At 42.5% G+C, this 18,048-nt stretch overlaps 1 protein-coding gene across 8 annotated transcripts in view; it reads right to left on the minus strand.

Annotated features, from left to right (window-relative positions):
- The window catches only part of pcdh15b (protocadherin-related 15b), a 214,139-nt gene that overhangs the window by 77,185 nt on the left and 118,906 nt on the right, over positions 1 to 18,048 (minus strand). For all 8 annotated transcript variants that reach the window (XR_004575762.1, XM_020046964.2, XM_020046963.2 and 5 more), the window contains 4 exons: positions 13,908 to 14,001; positions 7,763 to 7,891; positions 3,081 to 3,389; positions 1,626 to 1,850 (listed from right to left, as the gene is read on the minus strand). Coding sequence is in view for 7 of the 8 variants with exons in the window: in XM_020046964.2 (XP_019902523.2) it covers positions 1,626 to 1,850; positions 3,081 to 3,389; positions 7,763 to 7,891; positions 13,908 to 14,001 (757 nt within the window). In the remaining variant the exon portion in view is untranslated. The remainder of the gene's footprint in view (positions 1 to 1,625; positions 1,851 to 3,080; positions 3,390 to 7,762; positions 7,892 to 13,907; positions 14,002 to 18,048) is intronic.

Consider the following 18,048-nt stretch of genomic DNA (forward strand, 5'->3'; position numbering starts at 1 on the left):
GACAGCACTATATGGTGATATGCCAAACCCATAGTCACTGGTAGAGGACATACTCTATTTCACCAGATACATTTTCTTTTCCAGACTCTGTCTGAAGACTGAAGAACCCCAGGAGTGCAAGAGTGCTGCTTGGATAGCTCGGATCAGAACACGTGTTAATCTAGAACCTGCAGAGTGGCTGCTGGGCCCTTTGTCCTTAAGACGGAGGTGCATGGCAATGCATTCAATAGAGCATGTCGCCTCACAAAGTCCAAGGAGAGGCCAGGCCAGTTTAGGTGTCCAAATTACACATATTTTCCTGGCTCCCTCTTGCTCACAGTATTTATACAGAAACGTCCTTGGTGCAGCGCCTCCTCTTATTAATAAAACCTAGTGGTTGTGTCTGTCCGCACATAAAAAAAATAGAGGGGTATTGGAGACAGCAGTTTTCATCAGTGTCCCCTTTAATATTCACACTTTTTCTGGAGAGTGATTTTTGCTCTGGCAGTCTGGCTCAGATAACAGGCCAGGCAGAGTGGAAAATGCCTCTGCACGGAATCTCAACTGGCATAGTGTTTCTGTCAATGGTTTCCTAATTAAGTCTAAAGCACCCACGGGAGCGATCTCACAGCTTAATCACTCCTCTATCCCTCTAGTCTCCGTGGACGAGGCAGCACATTACATTACCACCCTACACTACACCACATCGCACTGTTCCACCTCAACAGCAAATAATCATCAATTAGCTATGCCAGGCGGAAAGGTACAAAATCTGTTTCCCTGCCCTTTAGATACAGGCAGAGGCTGGATACACCTCATTTGTACCTTTCATTCCTTCGCTCCCCGTTGTTTGGCTGGTAAAATACACAGGTCATCGTATTCATGAGTGAGGCAGGAAGGATGCAAACACCTAAAGCTTAGCAGCAGTGCTTCACAGCTTCAGAACTCTCCGCTGCCCTTCTTTCATAGTATCCTACATCCCAAATAACTTGCAGTATCTTGCTTGGAGCTGAAGAATTTGATTCGAGCCCACGGACTGACTACCACAGCACAGCTTTGTTCAAGTGCTGTGTAATATCACAAGCCTCTGGTTACTGCTCTACTTTTCTAAGAGCGTCATGCCAAGGCCAATGGCAGGCTAATCTCCATTCAACTCATGTCTGGTGCTTAATCTTCTGAAACCTAATAAATCACACGGCCATAATACTGGCAAAATAGAGCCCTCGCAAACCTAATGATCATCCAGACATAAAATACTACAGCACTCCACTACAGAATCAATCTGTCTGTCTTCCTTTTGTCAGGCCAGGAGAAATGAAAGGTAACTGGAGGATCATTCATTTCTCTTTTGCTCTGTGGTGGTAAGGATATTTTGTGGTTTCGGCCAGAGAAGTAGGGGATGGGGAGAGAAAGAGAGAGAGAGAGAGAGAGAGAAAGAGAGAGGAAAAAGGTAGATAGAGGGGTAGAGAAAGCAGACCAAATACTTTAGCTAGCAAGCATTCACGAAAAATTAGATTAATGTCTTCCGCTATTCTTTTACATTTTCCCCTCTGAATGATGGAGTCAACTTGTGAGTGATAAACAGCCTGGGGGTGTCAGTGACGAGGCTCTGTTGTGGAGGTGCTCCTGGAAGGTCATTTGCTTACCATAATCTTCACAGTGACAGTGGCCAGGCCTGGCGGCATGCTCCCTCCACTGTCCAGAGCTTCAACCACAAAGGTCTGGGTTTGGTTCCTGGCAGGCAGCGTCTCAAAGTCCAGGGTCTGCAGCACTGACAGCTCTCCAGTCACTGGGTGAACGGCAAACAGCTGCCTGGCTTCCTGGGTCCGGATGCGAAAAGTGATGTTGGAGTTTAGGTCAGCGTCTTTGGCCTGGAGGAGAGCAGGGTGCGTTTGTTCGTCAGTATCAAACAGTTCAGTGTGTTATATTAATGGCTCTCGGGTTTAATAGACCTGATTCAGTCACTTAACTGCAGTAATAAATACTGTAAGTAAGAAAATGATGCAATGGTCAGCATTAAACTTACTGTACATGGTTGTTTTGCAACTTAGAAGTTCCTTAACTTACAGCCCGTAACAAAAAAGTTAAGTAATTTTCTACTGAATTACACAGTTAAATCACAGTGATCAGCAGTAATAACTGCTATTAAGCACCACAATTAATGACCTCTCTCCTGACAATGGATGTAGCCCTGCATTTGCAGAGGTTGTGTGTGTGGAGGCCTTTCAAGTGGAGGCGTGGGTGGGGGCATACTGCTGCCGTGGCTCTAAACAGATTACCCCCCACCATGGTAGCTTAGCCATTAGTGGTCCCATTAAAATCTGGCCCCAACCTGCTGTAAAATATCAGCAAATACCATGTGTGGGCCGGGAAGCAACGGGACATCACAGTAATGGCAGGTCTGTCACTGTGAGGCGATCAGTGCACTGGGACCCAACAGACAGACAGCGAATGTCAATCAACCAAACCCAGCTGAAATTGTCGATGATATGGCCCTCAAAAAAGTATTTTCGAGGCTGGCCGACAAATAATCACAACTCTAAACAGCCCAGCTGATATGCTATGTGCAAATGGCATGTCAAAAAACTAATATTTAAACCCTAATAATTTAAAAGGCAGAGCGAAAAACACTAGACCAACCACAATTCTGCAGGCAGGATTCCAATGAACATCATTTCAGCAGTGCTTCTTGTTAAGTTCATACTCCACTCTAAAAATCATGTTATGTTCGTAAGGTTGTTATAGATACTGGATGTAATTTGATGCAACAAAAGGCCGTGTGAGACTGCAGCTCCTGTTTGCCCTTTCCTGTCTCCACTTGACTGAATAGTGAGCCACGTAGTAATGTCCATGTCTGGGGGTTTGATATCCTCGAGGAGGCTATACTTTTGCCTCCTGGCCTTGTGGGCTTTGATGTAATATAGGATGAATTTGGACTGTGGAGCGTTTGAAGCAGTGAAAATATCCCTGCCTTATGGTTCTTGAGTGTGAATGAATCCTGCAAACAAACACATGCATTGTACACCCCCCCCACAAACACACACACACACACACACACACAGACATGCAGACTGAGAAACACACAAGACACACAGACTCACAGTTAACTGCAGTATGACCGTGTTCTTTGGACTGTTCTCCGGCAGATTGACTGTATAGGATGGCTGTGAGAAGACGGGGCTGTTATCGTCTTGGTCCAGCACGGTCACCGACAGAGACAGCGTAGTCCTCCTGGGGTCCTCCACCGCTCTGTCCTCCGCCTCCACTATAAGGTCATACTGATCTCCAACCTCTCGGTCTAGAGGCACAGCTGTGAAGATGGTGCCATTGGAGTTGATCCTGAAGAGGTTAGCGTGCTTGAGCAGTTGGTATCGCACCTGGCCATTAACCCCCGCGTCTGGATCTGTGGCCTGTGTGGGTGGATGGATGAAGGGAAGGACAACCAGGGGGGTTAGACTATCTATATGGTCGCCATTATGCAGAAACTTAATAGGGAGGTACGCCCGCACACACACACACACACACACACACACACACCAACACACACACACAAAAGGAAACACCTGTTTCGACAGCCGGGTGAGAGCGGTACACAGATCACAACATGACATCCGTACACATTCAGTGTTAGAGTTTAACCATCTCTCCAAATATCCGGCTGTGGCCCCTCTGTTACGCAAATGATTTGTTTGTTGTGCAGGGTGAAGCGGTTCTTTATATTGTAGGGATTGGCATTAATCCCTCCTTCTGATTCAAATCCATTTAAAGTTGGACAGCGGAGGAGAATTTCCAACCCACTCTAATGAGCTAATGGAAAATATAATATAAAAAGTCATGAAACTGTGTTCAGTACAGGACATCTATGTTATGCATTTGCTGCCTTTATTTCTATTTGTAGCTGTAACTGTTTCATTAGTACCTGTGCTCAGGTCCTGTGCTCTACCCTACCCTGATAGCTCTGGTCTCTAAGAGACATGGCTGTATATTCAAAATATGAAGTAGTGTTTAATTATTTACTTCTTTGCCTATTTTCTATCCTAAAAGATAAGGAAAAAAGTATCAAATGTTTTTTTACCCTCATTGTCCATTTTCCTGCAGCATACTGTGCTTATCCTTACCATTGTAGATCAGCCTGTGGGTCTGCTTGTTCCAGACACTCTACTGAATATAGAACATCATTAGTTTTTAGCTCCAAATGGTAATTTTTAAGGAATTTGTTTGTAAGTGCACCTGATGCTTTTGGTTGATAGCATAGCTTCTGGGCATCCTACAACAAAACTAAACACATCTCAAATGTGTTCCAGAGACTCGCCTTACTCAAAAGGGGTAACAACACAACGGCCACAGACAACGCCGGATGGATTCTGCTATATCTAAGGCTGTGTCTAAGAGAAAAACGATGATAACCAGCATGTTCCCCCGGCCCGCCCCTTTTCAACCGACGTATGCTGCAGATTGATATTTACAGATGCATTCTGGTAATCGACTTACAGTAATGGCTAATATCGCCGGGTTCTCAAAATTCTGCTGAACACAGTACAAGAAAAATTGTGTGACCTGACCAAATTAAATCAGGGCCACGTAATGATAGACTCGTGTGGATTGATAATCAAGGGGGTAATAACGACATTCACTCAGCACACTGACTCCAGACTTGGAGGCTGACAAAGCCACAGAAATGGTCAACATATAAACTTAGTGGGAACTTCGCAGAATTTGGTGGGAGGACCTTGTATGATTGAGATGCCATAAACCCATTGAACGAAGGAGAATCAAGACATTCAAAACGGGAGCTAGAAGTAATGGATGGAAAGATACTGTGTCGGTTGAAAATTATAAATGTTCTACTAAATGCTGGGCAATAACAGATTTTTTAGGATTTAAAGGGAGAGTAGACGAAAGGTTAATACAAAAATGCTGTACCTTCTGTTGATGTAAAAACACAATAGTCAGGCAAACTAATGAAGATAACTTTCCAGTTAGTGATGGCAAGAAGGCATTTTTATCAGCTGGTAAAGCAACCAAGGCCCGTTAATGAAAACATTAATCTTTTGCAGCAATCAATTAAAAGTTAATTAAAACATGTATCCAAGAGAATCCAAGATATGTCTAACAGTGTGCATCACACCAGACCCAAAACGATAAACACTGACATCCAGGGATAGTGTCATTATCCAAAGAGGAAAAGATGAGGGAGAGAACACAGTGATTTCTGCTTCATTTGTCTTGGTGTCTACTCTCTCTTGTAAAGGGAATCCAGCAACGTGTCTCGTTGGCTTGATAAAGTGAGTGAAATGCCACTCAGCAACAGACACAGAAGGTGGCAGGGAAAAGATGGTAGCTGAGCTGACTGCTTTAGACAACGAAATACAGCAAGTAAACAAGACAATTCGATTTCAATTATACAACACACTTTTTTTAACCCAGAAATGTTTCACGTGGCAAACATACTGTATGAAAAGTAATTAATCATGGAGCTTGTGGATCAACATTACGAGCATTATTACGATTATATCATTACAGCTTGAGGATTCATGGAAATCAGGAGAAGCTTTGTCCAGGAGGGAAACTTTAATATCAAAGTTGATAACAAAGGATTCACTTGCACTTATTGATCTTAAAATTACATTATGGGGAATGTTATATGGACAGTAATTGTTGTCTGCATTTTTCTTTATGAGTGCTATTTTATTCATTTCTGTGTTGCCTCTATGCATGTAAAAGCCCTTGTTTTGACCAAAGGAGGTACATTTCAAACTTAAAAAAATAAATAAAATTCAAACAATGTTTCAGCAACATTTAAAACCTGGAATTCCGGAAAAATGTATCCAGAAATGTGGTCAAGCCTGTTACACACATCTTCAATTCTAAATGAATCAGAAATGAGCAATACCCCTTCATTTCCTGGTTACACATAGTTCAAGAACACACCAACAACACAAGTTCTTAACTTCTTTCCTGATAGATCAGGGAAAAAAAGGTATTATATCATCATGATCAATACCATAAAATGTTTTGATACATTTACCTACATATGGTACAGTATCTTAACTGTAATTAGATGCCCACAGTTAAGTCCACATTAAAGGACTGTGGTACTTGTACATTGCAACATAACATCAATTTCTTCCATTAGTTGCCTTTTTAACAATAATGAAAGTTGCAATTTCTCAAAAGTGACCAAGTGGATTCCAGTTGTATAATTGCTGGCTATTTCATAGGACGGCTTTTGTAAACTGAAACATATACATTTTGTAAAATGTACCTGAAACATATTTTAGCAAAGCATTGTCTAAGCAAGACAAAAATGGATATTGAAAATGAAATGTGTTTAAGAAAAAACACCCATGCATGTGCAGGAGTCAACTTGTGAGAGTAAAGACACATTGGAGTTTTTGGCTTTGATCAATACTTCTATTGTAGGATAAATATTTATCTTCTGACAAAGTGCTTGCTCAATGTCAGACCTGCCGGATCATCATCGTTGGCTGACTACACTGTACACTCAAAGTAGTTCATCCGCGCCACTGGATCCCAGCATTTAATGGCTTGTTTGCAATGTATAATCTAGCAAGAACCAGCCTTTTCTCTGAATGTGCAACATTTGCCACTAACCAGATCCCATAGACGTTAGTCCTGTACTATTTCAATTAGGAAAAGTGCAGGTGGAGAATTACTGATAAGCATCAACATTTGAGTTTTCTTAAACTTTTCAGACAGAGGAAAGACACTTGAACAACTTTTCAAAATCTGTTTTTCAGTGTAAGGATACTTTAATACCTATAGGACATAGCAGTACCGAATATCAATAGAACAATATCTCATTATGCCTATTGAATGAAAAACAATTCCATATATTAACTGAACATCAACAGCCGCCGCGGAAGTAGCCTTTTATTGCAGTATCCATGCATTGCCAGATTGAAGAGGAAATTGTACTCAGCAGATTGTTTAGTTAAAGTGTTACATGATAGCCTACGCCACACATTTCGATGCATTGGCTATATTGTGCTCTAGCCACAAAATGCCCACTTGGTTGATCATATGTTAATCAATTGCACATTCCAAGATATTACTCCCGAGTTTATTATCCGGGGGTTTTTATGAAATAGTTCAGTTTAGTGGGAGAGCAAGTCTTGATGATTATGTTTAACAATGTTTGACTGAGAGAAATGTTAATAGCACACTAGCGGGTCTCTCTGCTGCTTGAATGTGGCTTGCGGTCATCTGTATTGTTCCAGGTTAGCCGTACGGGACAGATACGGGAATTATTTGGATTTGGAGCAGCTCCAGCTACTTTCCCTGCAACCCTTCACCCATGTAAACATGAATCTAATGATTTACAACAAAGCGGAATGCAGTACTGTTACGTACCAAACAAGCACAGAGTCCACAACACAACAGCCTCCTTCTGACGATATCGGACTTCATTATCCTCTGCTTATTCCACCACTGTAACAATCCTCAGCCCCTATTAATCTACACCACTAATTACAACTCCTCACAGCTTAACAGAGCCCAACAAAGCTACTCATTATAAGATGTCCCCAAAGGTAACAAATTATTTAAATGGACTTTATTTAATTGGGAAATAATAAACAGCAGAGGGGGCAGGAAGCTGGGCACGGATGCCGGGTAACGGGGGGGACCCCCAGGCCGAGACCCTTGGCACTTCTCACTCAACCTCCCTGAGAGCCCTTCATTAGACGAGGATCTACATATGCAAGCAGTGATAGATTATGCAGCAGAAATTCAGCGAGGTTCGACACAGCGGCAGACTTACCTTCACTTGGCCCACAAACGAGTTTGCCTCCTCTTCTATAACGGTTAGGTTTCGGAGCAGGGGCAAATCAAAGACGGGGTCATTATCATTGACATCAGTGACCACAATATTCACGGTGGCTGTGGAGGTCTGGAAGAAACAACAAAATGTATGTACTGTATATGCGTTCAGAGAAATGAGAGTTATTTATATTCCTAAAAAGGTTACTGCAGCTGTCACGGCAAATGTGTATGGATGTCATGCTTATGGTTGCATTCCAGGAACTTTCAATACATCCGCTGTTTTTTCCAGATTTCCTGGTGGGAGGATCCCTTCCTGATCACAGAAAGTCTCCAACGGTGATTTTGGAAAAACCAGGACATTTTACTAAAAGTTCACAGAACTATGCAGCCCTTGACATGTTTAACCCCATCACAAAGTTAATTTCTGAACTCTTTTTCTGAACTCTATTTTTAGATAATATACTTAATTTCAACATTCTGGTCATGGGGAGGGTTGTTCATCTACAATCCCACTTTTTTCCTTGATTAATGGCTACTGCACTTGCAATTATGATTACACATTTGCATTAATCATCATGTGATAAATAACAAATCTCACTAGCATTAGGTGAATTAGCATTTTAATATTTTATGTGACAACAAGATGCTCATAAACATATTTAGTTCAAAGTTCTTTAAGATTGTGCATCTTGTCAAAAGCTTTTTTCGATTAACAAAACTGCTGAACCGTATATAGTCCTTCTGTACTGAATCTTCCCAGAAAACGGCATACGTCACGAAACAGGGAAAACAATCATGAGCGTACTGATACCATAGGGACTAGCAGTCTCTTAGAGACCCCTAAAACATGGGGTTCAAGGCTTTCACAAAACTGAATCCATCAAATGGATACCCCTTTTCACTTGTAACCATTTTTCTATGACGTTAAAAAAGGTCAACAAGTGCAAGTAATTAAATTCAGTCATTTAGAAGATGCTCTTATCCAGAGCAGCATACAGCTAGAACACAGATGTCAAGGTTGCCGTGTATAAAAACCACACGGTTTATCACAGTCATAGGAAGGAGGAGTACTCAAGGTACTCTATCATGCTGTACTTAAGCCTGCCGGCTATAAAGAAGCAGTATTTAAAAGCCAATATGACAGTGTGGATAGTCCATCTGCACATTTCCCGTCATTGTGACAATTACTTCTGAACTCAAAGCGCACCTAACCAAACCGATGGAGGAGAGGAAAGGCGGTTACTGCCAGCCATCTAACACCTCAGCAGAGTTAATGCATCCACATGGAAGGTTTCCTACGTGGTCCGTGATGCTACAGCGCTCTATTTTAAAGACACAGTGTCTCCTTGTGCTACACATGCATTCGTGTTAAAGTGGATGATCATAGCTCATATTAAAACATGCTATGAGCGTAGGATTACTACGCGGTTTTGCTACTGCCATCAGTGTAACAGTGAATGCAACCTGTAGCACACTAATCCTATTATAGCCCAGACTGTGTACCGGTTGTCCTATAGTCAAACAACACAAGTGACAATGACAATCTAGATGATAATGGAAAAGCATACGAAATGTCATAGGCCTACATCGACTGTAGGTGTACAAATACATTTATGAAGTATTATTATGAGCAATAGAAGTTTCTGCCAGGCTAAAAAAAGAGGTTGGTCATTATTAAATTAATTTCTAATCTTCATTTTCAAGCTGTTGGCTGTAAGCAAAAAAACCTTTTCAACATACTAACACAATGCATGCACATTTACATTTCAAAGGGGGAAAATATCGCAATCTAAAAAAGGTTAAGTGGAACTTGGCACTACACAGAGAGCAATTTGACCAGTCAAATATACGTGATTTAAGTGCTTCAATGATCAGAAAAGACTGTTGGACTCAGGCATGTTTTGGAACACATCAAAATCCTTTAACCGTCATCATTACTTTTAACAATATATTTATACACACACAGCCCTCAAGAATTATTCAAAAAATGTATGTCCATTTTTTGCACGTCTACAAAATGAGTGATGTAATACATGACATGACATAATACAAAGATAATTGAGGACCCTTTTAGGTCCTGAGAACCCCTTTCCAGTGGCTGAAATCATACCAAAAATCTGTTAAAAAACTAAACTTTAAGTTCCTTTCTCTAGTGTAGAAAAATAAGCAAAAGAAAATACACCAAAATAACATCATATTAACTTGAAGTTCCTTTCTCTAAAGTATGGCCCGGCAAGATTTCGGACATGTTTGGAAAAGACCCCCTAAACCTTCTGACAACGTGTATCCAGAGACAACACAAGGCAACACGTCGTAAGGCCACCGCCTGCACCATGGTTGACCTATTTCTGGTGTGCCTTGAAACTTCAGATTAGTGCCGCATGAAATTGTCACCTTTGCGCTTGTTATTCAGGACACACCTCAAATTTGATCACCCCTCCAACCTCAACGCACGCCACTTGATGTTAGAAGGGATGGGAAATACATACCCAGTAAGAGGAGGACAAGGATGTCCAGGGGACTATTACATAGCATCATGGGGTTTTAAGGACATCCAAACGACACATCTTTCATTTGAGTATTTTCTACATTTCAAAATTGCTAACTAATAGATGCTTGACACTTGCACCACCCATCCTCCAGCCAAAAAAGACCCTGATGAGTGTTTTCTTCTTGAGTTCCTGTTTCACAAATATGATGGATTCTCCTCCTAAAAAGCCAATTAAGTAGTTTTCATGTTGGCGGTATCGGAGAAGGACATTTAATAAGGCTTGGGGCCATAATGATGATGCTGATTAATGAGGTCTGTGATGGACCACAAAGACTAAAGCCTCAAATATTCTCTTTAATAAAGAAATTAGACCGTCAAAGAAAACACATCCAAACAGGGCCATTTCTCCATGAAAACCATCCTTTGAATAACCAGACAATACTGGAATTGTGAGAGCCAGACAAAAGGCTGCCACATTCCGAGATCTGTCTTTTGCCCAACCGCCTATAAGTAAAAATGCTGGAAGAAAAGAAAAGAATTACAAACAAGTGGGTCATTAGGTACAGTGGGGAGAACAGGTATTTGATAGACTGCCGATTTTGCAGCTTTTCCTATTTACAAAGCATGTAGAGGTCTTTTTTTTTAATCATAGGTACACCCCAAATGTGAGAGACGGAATCTAAAAAATAAAACCAGAAAATCACATTGTATGATTTTTAAATAATTAATTAGCATTTTATTGCATGACATAAGTATTTGATCACCTACCAACCAGTAAGAATTCAGGCTCTCACAGACATGTTAGTTTTTCTTTAAGAAGACCTCCTGTTCTCCACTCATTACCTGTATTAACTGCACCTGTTTGAACTCATTGCCTGTATAAAAGACACCTGTCCACACCCTCAATCAAACAGACTGCAACCTCTCCACAATGGCCAAGACCAGAGAGCTGTTTAAGGAAAAAAGTCATTTTGTCTGATGAGACAAAAATAGAGCTTTTTGGTATAAACTCCACTCGCCGTGTTTGGAGGAAGAAGAAGGATGAGTACAACCCCAAGAACACCATCCCAACTGTGAAGCATGGACGTGGAAACATCATTCTTTGGGGATGCTGTTCTGCAAAGGGGACAGGACGACTGCACCGTATTGAGGGGAGGATGGATGGGGCCATGTATCGCGAGATCTTGGCCAACAACCTCCTTCCCTCAGTAAGAGCATTGAAGATGGATCGTGGCTGGGTCTTCCAGCATGACAACGACCCGAAACACACAGCCAGGGCAACTAAGGAGTGGCTCCCTAAGAAGGTCCTGGAGTGGCCTAGCCAGTCTCTAGACCTGAACCCAACAGAAAATCTTTGGAGGGAGCTGAAAGTCCATATTGCTCAGTGACAGCCCCAAAACCTGAAGGATCTGGAGAAGGTCTGTATGGAGGAGTGGGCCAAAATCCCTGCTGCAGTGTGTGCAAACCTGGTCAAAAACTACAGGAAACATATGATCTCTGTAATTGCAAACAAAGGTTTCTGTACCAAATATTCAGTTCTGCTTTTCTTATGTATCAAATACTTATGTCATGCAATAAAATGCTAATGAATTACTTAAAAATCATAAAATGTGATTTTCTAGATTTTTGTTTTAGATTCCTTCACTCACAGTTGAAGAGTACCTATGATAAAATTACAGACCTCTACATGCTTTGTAAGTGGGAAAACCTGCAAAATTAGCAGTGTATCAAATACTTGTTCTCCCCACTGTAGATACTGTCATCTGTTACAAAACAGGTATTCATTAACACAAGTCACTGTAGAATTCTGTACAGACACATTCTGAGGTTCGAAGTGGCGCTAAAGCTAATTCCTTAGTGTTTCTGGTATTGACAACCCAAATCACAGCCTTCATCAAAGCACAAGCCTACAGGGAGGGCTGAACCACCATTAGACAGCACATAGGGCTTCTCTTCATCAGAACGAGAACCAAGGAGAGAACAAAGGAGGCCTAGTGTGCAGGTGTGCCCTCACAGCATGCTGCCCCTTCACTCTACATCATCGCCTCCTGATGTCTCACTTCCTCATTCTCTTCTATGCATTCGGCTTTGAGAGAACATCAAAGACACTACTTCCCACGGTCGAACACCCAGAGGAATGCAAAAACCTCAGATTTTAGTAATGTCTGTAACAGCATTTAATAGGCGCTGTGTTTATTCATTTTTTTGAAACTTACTTTCTTGATTGCACTATTCTCATTTTCAATGTGTGTGGCTGTTGTTGTCTGTCAATGTTCTTTTCAATGTATCTGTAACCCAGGAATGATGCTGCTTCAGCAATAAAATAGATAACACAAAATAAAAAACCTCAGTGCCTCCTTACGACAAATACTACCAGTACAACAATGCCATGCAACATCTGTGATATGTCATGTGGGACATGGCCCTGGGCCTTATCAGATAGTAGTGGCTGGTCTTGGCCCACCCACAGAGGCCTACAGAGATATGCCTCATCCAGTAGGTAACATCACCAGGGAGCCAAGTCAAGCAGTTCTGGAGCATCAGTGATATATGTGTCTGTGTGTGTGTGTGTGTGTGTGTGTGTGTGTGTCATAAGCTACAGAGCCTTTCTTAGTCCCTACAGGACTGTTTATAAGGTTGGATAATGACCAGCTGATTTGGAAAGGTCAATGCATTTTAAAGGCCTCTGTCTCTGCCTCTACACTACCCACTCAGGCTTCACTAAACTTTGCTCAAGGCTTTATAGAATTACTGGAACCAAGGAGGACACAGAGGGGAGGGAAACGCTAGCAAGCACCAGGCAGGGAGATTTCACAGGCACTTCACCTTCCACAGTCTTACTTCACTTGCATGAGAGGACCAACTACAGGGGACGCCACCAGAAAGAAGACCAGCTCTGAGACTCTTGGCCAATTAAGATGGGTAGTGATTAATGTAGGAGGAGGGGCTTCAGTTATCAGAATGTGAGAGAGGAGAGACATTTGTGTTCATTTCTATAAAGGTCATTGCGGTAACATGTCATACGTGACTTCAATAAACCAGTGCCGGCATCAAAGAGGATAATGTCCCCGGAATCTGTCTCATTAAGTGTGTGAAATGGAAAAATATGTTTTGGTCATGGAGATAGGCAACCACAGGGAAAATATCTCCCCATCCTTAGAGTGATTTAGCAGCATGTGATTTCACCAGAGGTTTTGCCATCATTAGAGTGACGTGATAGTAAGTTAGTGCCTCAAAGGTTTTTGTGATTATTAATATTTTCTCACCACTGGATGCAACCTTTGAAGACGACCGTGATTGATGACAAATACAGATATTACGTTAGGCTGCACATTTTAATCAACCCCAATTCTCTCCAAGCATTGCTGGTATTGTTATTCATCGTTAACATAATTTACATAAATCACTGCTACTCGTGTTTGGCCAAGATTCCTTCAAAACAATGAACCGCAAAACCTCAAACAGAGTGAGTAAGACTAGCGATAAAATATGCCATGGACTTAACTGAACAGAAAGAACAGATGAATGAGTACAATTCATTCCTTGATGGTGGCAGTATGCAGATGAATGGGTGAATTCAACTTGACAGAGAACAGATTAATTGAATGGATTGAGGGACGGGTGGAAGGACAATTGATCTAGACTGGCTTACTCCATCAGGATGGCCATCTGAGGCTGTTACAACAAGGGTGTAGGAATCCTCAGACTCCCTGTCCAGTGGTTTGCCCAGCAACAACAGCCCTGACCTGGGGAGAGGAGAAACAGAGACAGAGGGCTTATTTCTTCCCAACACCAGAACACAATACACTCCCATCGTTCAATACAGTCCATTTGCGGTTTTAGTAAAACCTTCCCACTCACTCTGCTTCCTGCTGAGCCAGAAGCTTTCAGGGCATACAAGTCAAATAGATCTCATGTAGAGATATAGAATACCCACAAAACAACATTGAAGAAGTGAAGAAATACAATTTCTGAAATGATTGCATCAAAGTCAGTATTCAGACACAGTGAATGTAAAAATGGCTGCTGGAATTATTGAATCACAATTGTGACCCTTTTTTTTCTCTCCAAAAATCTATCTTGTCAGTTTAGGCCTATTGGTTGCATTTGGATTTGGGTTTGCAGTTTGCATTTTTGGTTTGCAGTTTAATTTTATGTAAATCTAGCTATTAAAACACACTCACGTCTGATACTGTGAGGTTGAGCTACATGTGGCCAGGCAAGCACATTCGAATAAAATGGAAGCTCATTCCCTCTTTCTTGCGACGGAGGGCAGATATGTGGGCAGTTAACAAGCCGATCTAACGCACACTCACATACTGCATGGGATTTTCAGTGCAAGGTGTGGGGCGAGCGGTAATCTTCGCATTCATTCGGTGCTGGTCTCAGCCCTCTCACAGAGTGATCTCTGAGTGTTTAAATGCAGAGGATGATTTTCGGCTGTCAGCTCTACATCTGTTGCCCGTCTGCGGCTGCATTCAGAAATAGGGCAGAACTAGTAGGGAGTACACAGGAAATGTTGCCGACAGCACATCACTGTTTTCCCTTCTATTTGCATGACAGTAAGTCACCAGCCATCATTTGAGCATACATTCATTAGAATAAGAAGTACTTTTTAATTCAGTGTATTTGAAGTTGATAACAAGACCAGCACTTTGTCTTCTAAGAGGCCATGGGCTCTGTGAGACAACACGTGAAATGAAATGCCCCTGTTGAAATGAAATAGCCAAATGCAAAGCAGCACCTCAAATGCTGCTGCCACCACTCTCATGTATATTTATAAGCTATTCATTGAGAGGAACATGGTTCCGATGCGAACCCCCCCCCCCCCCCCCACACACACACACACAAAATCCTCCTCCCATTCAAAAACAGCCAGGATGATGAAAATGCCTAGCTGAAATGAAAGATTGTCAGTATTAGCAGCTGGAAACACATTGGGATCAGATCGAGCAAAGGAGAGAACACACTTCACAGGGCTGTTGTCATGAAGTGCTGAATGCCTAAGAGAGCATTAGAGAAGATAGCATCTGAGAGCCGCTAAGAAGCAACACAGAGCAGAGGTTATTTAACAGATTGCAATCTGTGCGGCCTCCGCGTTGTTGGAGCTAACCACCAGTACAGCTCACTTACAGTCTTCACACTGTCGTGTCGTCAGTGTAGTTTGAAAAAATGAAATGTGTAACCCGTAAATCTGCCGTGAAAATAATCAACCAGTTTGGCTATACCAGTTGTATCAGTGCTGATAGAAGTCGGAGGCGTGGGGGGGAACTGAGGTGCTTTGTCATTTCTTTTTTTCTTCATTGAGTTTATAGGGTGAAAATATGGACAGTTTTAGGAAGTCATGTAGAATTTAGAATAATTAGCTCAGTCCTATGACGGTGAGGACACAGCACAATCTGTCTTACATTTTACGGTAATTTTGTCTACCGGATGTATCGATGAGTTGGGGCTGTATTAGGACATCCATTTGCTGTGGGACTGGGAAGCTAGGAGCCTCTACTATCCAGAAGAGATTTGGCTCATTCCCCTCCTTAACTCTCCAGTCTGTCCCCTGCTGTTTGCCTCTATATTGAGGAGACAGAGACAGGCACAGGGCTTATTACAATTTTATAGTTGTGGTGTATGCAATTTCCTGGGCCTGACAGTCTGCAAAAGGAAAGGCATGATGACAATTTTAGTTTGGAGCAGTGATTGAATTGGCCTCTGGTAGCATAGGTATGACTGCATGGTGGTGTGCTGAGTATTTCGGAAAGAATCTGAGCCGGGTAAGCGGGGTTGTGGTGATGGGGGGGGGGGGGCAGAGAGTAAAGAGCAGGAAGCACAGCGATTGCTCTACTAAAAGCCTCCGGGGGAGAAAGCTTACATGATGATAACCATACAGAAGTGTTACCTAAACAATCACCACATTTATTACTGGTTTAGATTAATTATATACAATTCAGAGAGGAAATATTTACTCCAGGCCAAGATTTCTCCTGTCAACACAAGAAATGAAGTTCAGGGGTATCCTCAGGACTACTGCTGTATCGTCTGATATGCGGTCTGTTTTTCAAAAGGGTAGAAAATTGTTTGGGTTTTAATTCATTTATTACTTATTAATTATGCATTTGAGATGCTAGGGATAATCGTATCTACACTTTCTGCCAGAAGGCCGAGTTTTTTAAAACGGTTTTCTTTCTGGATTTCGCCTATTGGATAGGATTAAATGCATAGAAATAGAATCAAAGAAAAAAAATTGAAAAAAACAAGAGAGCAGAAAAAGTCAATGACTTCCATTTCATTAATTATATTTATATGCACTTAAAGGACATGTCCAACTTTTGTCTCCACTATACAGGCACAAATTAATTGAATCCCTTGTAATCCAGTTTTAAAAAACAATGACCAATACAGCGAGAAAATATCCTTTGTCAAACCATAAAGTAATACACCGAACAACATTATAACCGCAACACTTTAGTTTTTTCCCCCATTTATCATGAGCTGAACTCAAAGATCTAAGACTTTATGTACACAAAAGGCCTATTTCTCTCAAATATTGTTCACAAATCTGTCTAAATCTGTGTTAGTGAGCATTTTCCTTTGCCGAGATAATCCATCCACCTCACAGGTGTGGCATATCAAGATGCTGATTAGACAGCATGATTATTGCACAGGTGTGCCTTAGGCGGGCCACAATAAAAGGCCACTCTAAAATGTGCAGTTTCACTGTATTGGGGGGGTCCGGGGAGGCCTGAAAACCAGTCAGTATCTGGTGTGACCACCATTTGCCTCACGCAGTGCAACACATCTCCTTCGCATAGAGTTGATCAGGTTGTTGATTGTGGCCTGTGGAATGTTGGTCCACTCCTCTTCAATGGCTGTGCGAAATTGCTCGTCTTAGATCTTTGAGTTCAGCTCATGATATATGGGGGAAAAAAGTCCATCCATCCATCTTCTTCCGCTTCATCCAGGGCCGGGTCGCGGGGGCAGCAGTTTAAGCAGAGATGCCCAGACATCCCTCTCCCCAGACACTTCCTCCAGCTCTTCCGGGGGGACACCGAGGCGTTCCCAGGCTAGCCGGGAGACATAGTCCCTCCAGCGTGTCCTAGGTCTTCCTCTGGGTCTCCTCCCGGTGGGACGGGACCGGAACACCTTCCCAGGAAGGCATTCTGGAGGCATCCGAAACAGATGCCCAAGCCACCTCAGCTGACCCCTCTCGATGTGGAGGAGCAGCGGCTCTACTCTGAGCTCCTCCCGGGTGACCGAGCATCTCACCCTATCTCTAAGGGATCGCCCAGCCACCCTGCGGAGAAAGCTCATTTTGGCCACCTGTATCAGGGATATTGTCCTTTCGGTCATGACCCAAAGCTCATGACCATAGGTGAGAGTAGGAACGTAGATTGACCGGTAAATCGAGAGCTTCGCCTTGCGGCTCAGCTCTTTCTTCACCACGACAGACTGATACATCGACCACATTACTGCAGAAGCTGCACCGATCCGTCTGTCAATCTCCCGTTCCATCCTTCCCTCACTCGTGAACAAGACCCCTAGATACTTAAACTCCTCCACTTGAGGCAGGCACTCTCCACCAACCTGAAGTGGGCACGCCACCCTTTTCCGACTGAGGACCATGGCCTCGGATTTGGAGGTACTGATTCTCATCCCCACCACTTCACACTCTGCTGCAAACCGTCCCAGTGCATGCTGAAGTTCCTGGTTTGAAGGGGCCAACACGACAACATCATCCGCAAAGAGCAGACACGAAATCGTGTGGTCCCCAAACCTGACACCCTACGGCCCCTGGCTGC

This window comes from Esox lucius, chromosome 5 (assembly GCF_011004845.1).
Source record: "Esox lucius isolate fEsoLuc1 chromosome 5, fEsoLuc1.pri, whole genome shotgun sequence".
In the NCBI taxonomy this organism is placed as follows: Eukaryota; Metazoa; Chordata; class Actinopteri; order Esociformes; family Esocidae; genus Esox; species Esox lucius.